At 20.6% G+C, this 10,296-nt stretch overlaps 1 protein-coding gene across 2 annotated transcripts; it reads right to left on the bottom strand.

The window, feature by feature from the left end:
• Positions 1-5,987: 5,987 nt before the first annotated feature.
• Positions 5,988-10,253, bottom strand: LOC122500401. 2 transcript variants are annotated; one of them, XM_043609318.1, is made up of 3 exons: positions 10,034-10,253; positions 7,548-7,681; positions 5,988-7,347 (listed from the first exon to the last, which is right to left on the bottom strand). In XM_043609318.1, exon 3 carries the CDS (start codon positions 7,311-7,313, stop codon positions 6,228-6,230), a length of 1,086 nt encoding a protein of 361 aa, XP_043465253.1. In that variant the 5' UTR covers positions 7,314-7,347; positions 7,548-7,681; positions 10,034-10,253; the 3' UTR covers positions 5,988-6,227. The 2 variants fall into 2 exon arrangements, with proteins under 2 accessions (XP_043465253.1, XP_043465252.1); XM_043609317.1 differs by having other exon boundaries at positions 5,989-7,347; positions 7,445-7,681; positions 10,034-10,252.
• Between the last annotated feature and the right edge of the window lie 43 nt (positions 10,254-10,296).

Genomic DNA, 10,296 nt, shown 5'->3' with positions numbered 1-10,296 from the left:
TTGTCAAGATAATTTGATTATTAAAAAGTTTGTTTATAAAATTCTTTATGATAATTCAATTTCAAGAAACGTATTCAATTATTTAATAAAATATTAATTTTTTTATTTAAATAATTGAATTCTCGTAAATTTTTCTAAGAAATATTGATTTAATAATGAATTTCAGTTAAAATTTTAGATTATAATTGAATATTGAAATTATCACGTAAATTTTTTAAAATAATTTAATTTTAAAAAGGTTTCAAATTAAAAATTTTGAAATGCTGAATTTTTCACACTTTTAATTAATAATTATGTCGAATTCAATTATTTTCAAAAGTAATATAATTTCTCGCAAAAATCCAATTGTGTTAAAAAAATTTACAAAAATTATCGTCCAAATTTCAATTATCTTTATAAGTAATAAAATTTGTCTCCAAAATTCAATTATTTTCGAAATTATTTTAATAAAATTCTTCATAGAAATTTAATTAATTTCAAAAATTTGTCAAAATTCAATTATATTCAATGTCTACTATTTCAATAAAATTTCACAAAAAAATTCAATTATTTAAAAAAAAAATTTTTAATAAAATTTGCCTCAAAAATTCAATTATATTCAAAAGTAATACAATTCTTCGCAAAAATTCAATTATGTTCAAAAAATTTTACAAAAATTCTCGTAAAAATTTCAATTATCTTTATAAACAATAAAATTCTTCTCCGAAATTCAATTATTTTCAAAATTTTTTATAAAATTCTAGATAAAGTTTTAATCAAATTTCTCGAAAAATGAAATTATTTTTAAATAATTTTATTAAAACTTGTCAAGAGAATTCAAATATTTAAAAATTTGTTTGATAAAATTCTTTATAAATATTCAATTTTAAGAAACATTTAATTATTTACTACAATATTTATTTTTCTATTTAAATAATTGAATTCTCGCAGAATTTTTTTAGTAACAACTAATTTAAAAATAAATTTCAGTTAAAATTTTAGATTATAATTGAATATTGATTTTATCGCGTAAATTTTTTGAAATAATTTAATTTTAAGAAGGTTTCAAATTAGAAACTTTGAAATTCTCAATTTTTTACACTTTTAATTAATAATTATGTAGAATTAATTTTTCCACAAAATTTAATTGAACTTTTTTTTAATTATTTGAAGTTTTTATTTTCTAACATATTTAATTGAATAATTTTCGAATAGTCGATGAAATTTCGTAAAAATTGAATTGTAAATAAAAGGATTTGAAAATTCGCAAAAAAAACTTTTTCAAAAATTATTTTTCAAAAAATTGATTTAAAGAAGAATTGTAGTTAAAAATTCTAGAAATGAATAATTGAATCGAAATGATGAAAATAATATTCTTATTTATTGAATTTGAAATTTTTCCAAATCTTAATTTCTAAAAAATAAAAAATAATATTTAAATATTTATTTAAAAATAAAGTTTTCCGTTTTCGAATAATTTAACAATTGAAGAAATTCGTCAAAGTTTTGTCTCAAAATGAAAAAGTTGTTTAATTTAGTAAAATGTATAAATGTAGTTTTATCTGGAAAAATTTCGTTTTTTAATTTGGAAATGTCAGGGAATTTGAAATGAGCAAAAGCGTGGCAACTCTGATTAGACGTGATAATTTTTTTTTTTTGTAAATTTTCTTAGTGACAATTGATTCAAATACAGGTACTAGGTAAAAATTTGCTATGGCAATTTGGGATCAATTTAGCTTTGTTGCACTATTAACTTTTTTCTTAGGAAGATATTTTTAAAAAATTTTTTTTCGCCTCCTGTGATGTTCTTTGTACTGAATTTGTTCCACTAATTTTACTTGTAGCATCATTTTTAGAGAATGTATTTTTTTTTATCTTCGAAGTAAATTACCACACTTTTCTATTTTTTTTTTTTTTTTATTTTTTTTTTGTTACTTGATGTGTAATAGCTTTCAGGATTTAAAGCTCTTTGATGCTTTTTTTGAACTATAAAAATATTACAAAGAGCTTGTAAATCTAATTGATTTAAGAAGTTTGCTATGTAAACTGACTGATTAGATATTTTGTAAAGAAAAGAAGGGAAAAAAACTTCTTTTGTCTTATTGGGCAAAAATCGAAGATTTTTTTTTTTAAACAGAAAATAATTGGCCACTTAAATTTTCGTAATTTATTTTCTATTATGCAAATTTTTCGTAATTTCCGGTGAATTTTTTTTTTATTGGGATGAATGTAACGAATCAAAAAGTATAATAGTACAAAAGAGAAATGAACTCGTAAGTTTTTTTTCGATAAAAAAGAATCCTTTTTTTTTTTTTTGGCTTGCATCGTTATTTTGCTCATTGTTTTCTTTACGGAAATTAACGCTTTTTTTAAATTAAGCGATTAAATTTTTTTTACCTGTAACTAGAGTTCTTGGGAGATTTCCTTTCTTCCGAAAATTATTAAATTGATTTTTGCTTTTTGAAAAAGAAATTAAATAATTGAAAATTTCTAATTAAAATACTTTAGAGTAAATTGAAAATTTTTGATGAGAAAAAGAATTTGAAATTCTACTAAGAACTCTGGAATAAAAGAAAAATGAAAATGCAGCTTCCTATTCTTAGATTTACTCAGACGGATTTTGAATACTTAAGCTTAATTAATTAAGTGTTAGCGTATAAAGAAAAAAAGAAAAAGAAAGGAAATCATAACCGTCGTGCAATTTGACATATCTTTGCGAAATAAAAAAAAATCCATCAAACTATGTAATTTTTTCCGTTTTCGGCCTCGAGAGAGAGAGAGAGAGAGAAAGAGAGAGAGAATTTTCCTTTTTGCGCATAAGCTATTTTTATATATAATAAAAATTAAAATCGAAGGAAAGGAAAAAAAAGAATTTAGAAAGACAATCCAATGTCCCATTGCGTCCTTGCATAATTAAAAAAATGTAAGTGCGAATAACTCTTTAAGTATTTCGTAATAATGGCTTATTTCTTTTTCTGTTCTTTAAATAATGTGTTTAGCGTCGTAATTTTTCAAAACTCGAACAAAAATCGTCTATAATTGTAATAAGATAACAGCAATTTCAATCTTCCATCCTGATAACCAACAAAGTTATATAATTTTTTGCTCTAACATGTACATGGCCAAATATGCGAATTTAATATTAAGGATAGTAAATGAAAAAGGGAAAAAAAATAGTTGTGATATTGTAGATTTGAAATTGTTATAAGATTAATCGACGATAAGTGTAAGGTGATTAGCATTTTGGGGCGTTTGATTATTCGCAAATTCCACATAATTATTTAGTGAAAAATTGATTAATTAAATTATCAAGAACTCAAGTTGATAATTGCTATTACTGAAATATTTAATTTCATTGTCATTTAATAATTATTATTGATTGACAAAAAATAATAATTAATTCACAATTATACAATTTTAAAAAATTAATTTTACAAATTTTTTTAAATTTAATTTTTAAATTGATAATTGAGAATTTAATTATTTGAATTACAATTGAGAATTAACTTTATCTAAATAATAATGATTATTATCTAAATAATTGGAAATTTCATTGTCCAGAGGATTAAAAATTGAATTCTCTAAATAATTGACGATTTAATTATCTAAATAATTGAAAGCTTTATTGTCAAAAGAATTAAAAATTGAATCCTCCAAATAATTGGAAATCTAATTGACTAAAGAATAAAATATTTAATTCTCTGAATCAGTGACGATTTAATAATCTAAATAATTAAATGTTTCATTGTCTAAAGAATTTAAAATTTAATTCTACCGATAATTGAAAATCTAATTGTCTAAATAATTGAAAATTTAATTCTCTAAATAATTAAAAATTTACCTCTCTAAATAATTGAAAATTTATTTATCTAAGTAACGGAAAAGTTCTTTGAGAATTTAATTATTGAAAGAAAAAGAAAAGAAATTTCACCTAAAATAATTCTGAAATTCAATTTTACAATTTTTAATTTAAAAATAATTGAATTTCTGCGAAAAATTTTTTTATTTGTGAAAATAATTGAATTTTAGACAAAAATTTTATTATTCCTGAAAATAATTCAGAAACTTAAAATTTGAAAAGAATTAAATATTCTATTCTCCAAATAATTGACGATTTAATTAAATATAAATAATTGAATATTCTACTGTCTAAAGAATTAAAATTTAAATTCCCCAAATACTTAGAAATATAATTGTCGAAAAAATTGAAAATTTAATTATCTATAAAATTTTAAACTTCAATTCTAGCTAAATAATTCCAAATTAAATTATATAAATAATGGAAAATTGAATTTTCCATAAATGATAATTTACTAAATGATAATGAAATGAAAGAAAAAACAGTATCTAAGAAAAATAACGAAAAATCTAAAAAAAAAACTTTTTTATTATTTGTAAAATTGTAATTTTTATTTTAAATAGAGTGGAATTTTAGCGAAAAAAAATCAATTGTCCCCCAATATTTTCTATTCGTGATGCAAATGAGATTTTATTACTCGAAAGCTTCGCGATAGTCTCGATTCCATCCGCTTAAAAAAATTGTAATTTTTGGATGGATAATCTTAGTTATAAGTCCACCAACTTTTTTATTATTATTATTTTTTTTTGTAAATACGTGTTTTTTTTAACTATACCAATGAATTGTTACAAGCCCCTTCACTTTTATTGTCTTATGCTTTATTAAAATGTAGAATACAAAAAAAAAATATATATATATAATATATAATTATATATTATATTTATATATGAAAAAAAATATCCTAAAGCATAAAGAAACCGTCTAGAACATTTTGTACAGACTTTTTAGAAATACTTAAATATTGTGACTCGTTTTTCTTTTTATTGTTCAATTCCTTTTTTTATTATCATTGCAATATTTTTAAGAATGAATTCTTTTTTTTTTAATGTGTGTATATACGAAAAAAAATTGTACGGGGCCAAGATGCTTCCTAGTGTTTTTTTTTAAATAATAATTTCTCGTGTAAACCTTTAAAAAAAGGTTTTTTGAGCGCAATTAGAGAGATGAAAAAAGGAAAAAAATGCAGCTTAGCTGCAATAAATATGATGAAGGAGTATGAAATGGAGATTTTATTCTTGATAAGGGCTGGTTTGTAATATGCATAGCGAGCTTTTTTGCTAATTTCGAATTTTTTGCATTCCATTTGTACTTTTTAACCCTTCCAAAAAAAAAGAGAACAACTAGTGCCTGAAAGATTTACACTTATCTCCATTTGTAATCGTACGCTGAAAGTTTTTATCAATTAACTCATAGGTTTAGCAAAAAATAAAAAAAAATTTTAAAAAAAACTTGAAAATGATTGATTAATTGGGCTCAATAAATAAATACGATGTACACGAAATTTTTATTTGTAATTTTATTAAAATATAATATTGTACACTTTTTATTTAATTTTAGTTCAATGTGTTAAGTTAAGTTTTATTTTATTGTAAAATTAATTTTTATTGATTTAAATTATTAATTTTTTGGAAAAGAGATAATTTTCAATTTATGAAATCCTTATTTATAATAATAATAATTATTATTATTATCATTATTATTATATGAATTATTGACTTTGCAGACGAAGAAAATATTATTATTATTATTATTATTATTATTATTATTATTATTATTATTATTATTATTATTAATACTAATTAACAAAATAATTCGTAAACATTTGGTAATTAATTACAATTTATTATTTAATTAATAATTAAGTACTTAATTTAAAATTATTTTCTTTCGATTATAAAATTTTATCTCCTGAAACAGTGAAGATTGTGATATTGTCAGACTTGTAATTTTTCGCAGTGATTGGTGAATGGATAGAATCATTATATATTTTTTAATTATTATAATTTTAATTGATATTTTTAATGTCCTAGTCATTAATGCTGATAATAATTATTCAATAGAAAACAAATGAAATTCCATTAAAATACATTATTTATTCTTAAACAATTACTGTACAAACGGCAAGAATAATTATTTTAGCTACTATAAGATATTTTGATTTAATTCTAAATTTTTCATCTAAATTTAATGTACTTATAAACTATTTAATTTAATTTAATATTTAATTAACAATTGATAAAACAAAACAGTAAAAAAATTAAATGCAGGAAAATTACACTAAGAAAATTAAGCTTAATTATAGAAGAAATAATTTTTTCTATAAAATTTGTTCCTTATGGAATAGAAAAAGTGAGTAAAAAAACTTTAACACTCATAAATTTTTTAAATATTATTTTGTCATGAAAATTTTACTGAAAAAACTGAGACCAACAGAAGAGACGGCTAACAATAAAAAAAGCCATCCCCATAAATTTAAACTATTTTTTTCATTCGCCATAATAATTGACCTACTGACATTTTTCGATAATTTATTAATTGCCATTTTATTCGTACCTTTTAAAATATCGATTCTTTTCAAAATATCAATTACCTCCTCGATGCTCTGTGCTTTTTGAATTATAATCTCCTCCTCTATATGTTTATCATAATGTTTTATTAATTTTTCAATAATTTCTTTTTCACTTGGCGATGAATCTAAATATTTCGCACCAATTGCGTGTTTAAAAAAATAATTTCCCATTGATAGTCGACATTTTCTCATATATTTTCCTGTATTAAGATGTTGTGTAAATAAAGTCTGTTTATCGGAACTCCAGTAAAATGAGAGAAATGCCGTTTTCATTTCTTCATAAGTGCCATGGCCTCTTTCACTTAACCAAATTGCTGCATATTGACGAAGTGAATTTACAAAGTGATTTTGCTTCTCCTCCTCGTTCAGATTCTCCTCAGCAGCGTAGTATTCGAAATTTTCAATAAAAAGCGCCGGATGCACTGGATCTCGCATTCCGCAGAATTTTAAATTTTTTATTGGCTTAAATTTTATTTGATTTTCCTCGTTTTCGTCATTTTCGATTTTTAACTCTTGGCTTTTTTCCCCTAATTCCGTATTGTCACTATTTTTCAGTTGATCATCAATTTTTAACTGTTGAATTTTTTTTGTTGACTCCATATTTTCCTCATTGTCTTCCATCTCACTGACAATTTTTAATTGTTCACTTTTATCCGAAAATTCACAACTTTTGAGTTTAGAATAAGAAACTTGATCAACTTTTGTTTCTTCAATTACATCTCGAGTTTTATTATTTTTTTCCTGTTCCTGAATAACAGAAGAATTCTCAATTCCTATCAATTGAATTGAATCTAGGAATTTATTAATATTCTCCTGATTTTGACACTTATTTTCCATCTTTCCATGATCGTTATTTTCTTTGTCGTCGAGTTTGCCATCGTCTTCACTCTTCTTTCCTTCTAACATTCTCTTTTTTAATTATGAAACTGATTACTCGATTCTGAAAAAATTATTCAATTTTTAAATTCCAAACTTTCTTTCTTCGTTAAAATATTACTTAGCGAAATATTTATAAATATATAGAGAAGAAAAATTACCTTTTGTTATTGTTTTCCTTTGATTGAAATTAAAATTATAAAACTCGAAATTTTCGTCTTTGTAAATATGAACAAATCATTTTATTTTAGTTTCACAACTCACCGGCATAAAGTCAAATATCGAATGAAATCGTTGTCCGGAAGCGACAGTAGTAAGTTTTAAAAATAGATTTCTATTTTGAGTCCAACTGCCCTTATTTTGATCATTTAGAAAAATTTCCATTCTTCCTTTCCCCTCTAGAATTAAATAATTATTAAACAATACAAGATTTTCAAACTTTTTAATTAAAAATTCAATTATTTTTAAAAATTCACGCTAAAATGCTTTTAATATTCAATTATAATCTAAAATTTTAATTGAAATTCATTTTTAAATCAATATTTATTAGAAAATTCTACGAAAATTAAATTTTTATTTAAATACAAAAATAAATATTTTATTAAAAAATTGAATGTTTCTTAAAATTGAATTATCATAAAGAATTTTATAAAAAAAATTTTAAATAATTGAATTATCTTGACAAGCTTTATTAAAATTTTTAAAAGTTATTTAATTTTTCAAGAAATTTCCATTAAAATTGTATTATAAATAATTGAACTTAGCCAAAGAATTTTATAAGAGTTTTTAAAAATAATTCAATGCTTGTGAAAATTTAATTATTTATGAAAATAATTATTTGTTTGCGTAGAATTTTATTCAAACATTTTTTTTATAATTGAATTCTTTTGGGAAATTTTATTAAAGTAGTAGATATTAAAAATTACTGAATTCAGAAAAGTTTTTGAAAATAATTGAATTTCGGAGAAGAATTTTATTATTTATAAAGATAATTGAAATTCTGATGAGAATTTTTGTAAATTTTTTAACATAATTGAAATTCTGAATTCAACTATAAATTAAATTCAGAATGAATTATATTACTTTTGAAAATAATTGAATTCTTGAGAAGAATTTGATTAAAATTTATTTTCAAATAATTCAATTCTTTTGTGACGAAATTTTATAGAATTAGTAAATATTGAATATAACTGCATTTTTACAAATTTTTTAAATTAATTAAATTTTAACCAAGAATTTAAAAAAAAAATTGAATTTCGGAGAAGAATTATGTTACTTTTGAAAATAATTGAATTCTTGAGACGAATTTGCTTAAAATTTCTTTGTCAATAATTTAATTCTTTTGTGAAATTTTATAAAATTATAGTAAATATTAAAAATAATTGAATTTTGACAAATTTTTTGAATTAATTAAATTTTTACCAAGAATTTTATGGAATTTTTTGAAAATAATTGAATTTTGGAGATGAATTATGTTACTTTTAAAAATAATTGAATTCTTGAGACGAATTTTATTAAATTTTTTTTTTAAATAATTGAATTCTTTTCTGAAATTTCATTGAAATATAGTAGATATTGAAAATAATGGAATTTTCATAAATTTTTGAAATTAATTAAATTTCTACGAAGAATTTTATGAAAATTTTTGAAAGTACATAGCATAAAATTATTTATAAAATAATTGAAATTCTGATTAGAGAATGTTTGTAAATTTTTTAACATAATTGAATTTCTGGAAGAATTATATTACTTTTGAAAATAATATTGAATTCTTGAGACGAATTTGATTAATTTTTTTTTAAATATTAGATATTGAGAATAATTGAATTTTATTAAAACTATTTTGAAAAAAATTGAAATGTTATAAAAAATTTCATTAAAATTTTTTGAAAATAATTTAATTCTTTGAAAAAATTAAATTAAAAACGTATTGAAAATAATGCTTAAATTCTAATAAATAAATTATAGCAAAGTTTTTTAAAATAATTGAATTTCTTTGATGAATTTTAATGAAATTTTGAAGAATAATTACATTTTTCGAGAAATTAAATTAAAATTACATTAAAAGTAATTGAAAGAATGCAATGAGTTATATTATTTTTATTAAAATAATTGAATTCCAAAAAAGAATTTTATTATTTATGAAAATAATTGAATGCTTGTGAAATTTTTAATATTTATAAAATAATAATTGTTTCCGTAGAATTTTATTAAAAAAATTTTTTAATAATTGAATTCTTCTGGGAAATTTTATTAAAGTAGTAGATATTGAAAATCATTGAATTGAGAGGAAAGTTTTTGAAAATAATTGAAATTTTGACAAAGAATTTTATTAAAAGTTTTTTAAATAATTGAATTTTTGAGAAAAATTTTACTACTTTTGAAAATAAATGAATTTCTGCAATTATTTGTAATTGCTTCAAAATTCAATTTTTTTTTAGTGTTTTTAACTAAAATTCTTCTGTAAATCCATTATTTTTAATAATCAATTAAATATATATTAGAAAATTTAACTATAATTTCAGAAGAATTTGAATTATTAATTTTTTTCAAAAATCTGCTTTTTTTAAGATTTCTAATTAAATTCATAGAAAATTAAAATTTTACAAAATTTTAAACTAAAACCTTTTAAAGTCCATCTACTTATGAAAATTGTAAACGCAATTCTTTTAAAGTTAAATTAATTATGAAATATTTAATTAAAATTAGATTTCAAGAAGAAGCACAATAACTTTAAAAAAACAACTTACAATTTTCCAGGATTTTGATTGAAATTTCCTGAATTTTCCACATTGTTTCAAGGTTTATAAAATTCCCTGACATTTCCAGGTGTTGCAGATTTCCAGGTTTCGTGTCAACCCTGAAGAAAAAAAACTATAGAGAAAAAAAGTAGTAAAGAAAAATATTAACGAAAAAAAACTATCGAGGGAAAAAAATATTAAAGAAAAAAACTATCGACGAAAAAAAATATTGAGGAAAAAAGTATTAAAAATAAAAACAATCGAGGGGAAAA

Source organism: Leptopilina heterotoma, unplaced genomic scaffold (assembly GCF_015476425.1).
Source record: "Leptopilina heterotoma isolate Lh14 unplaced genomic scaffold, ASM1547642v1 Lhet_183, whole genome shotgun sequence".
In the NCBI taxonomy this organism is placed as follows: Eukaryota; Metazoa; Arthropoda; class Insecta; order Hymenoptera; family Figitidae; genus Leptopilina; species Leptopilina heterotoma.
This window is presented reverse-complemented; position numbering and strand designations above follow the sequence as displayed.

What these genes read in the sequence shown, in the direction of transcription:
- LOC122500401 (XM_043609318.1), bottom strand. Translation starts at nt 7,313, where the DNA reads ATGTTAGAAGGAAAGAAGAGTGAAGACGATGGCAAACTCGACGACAAA.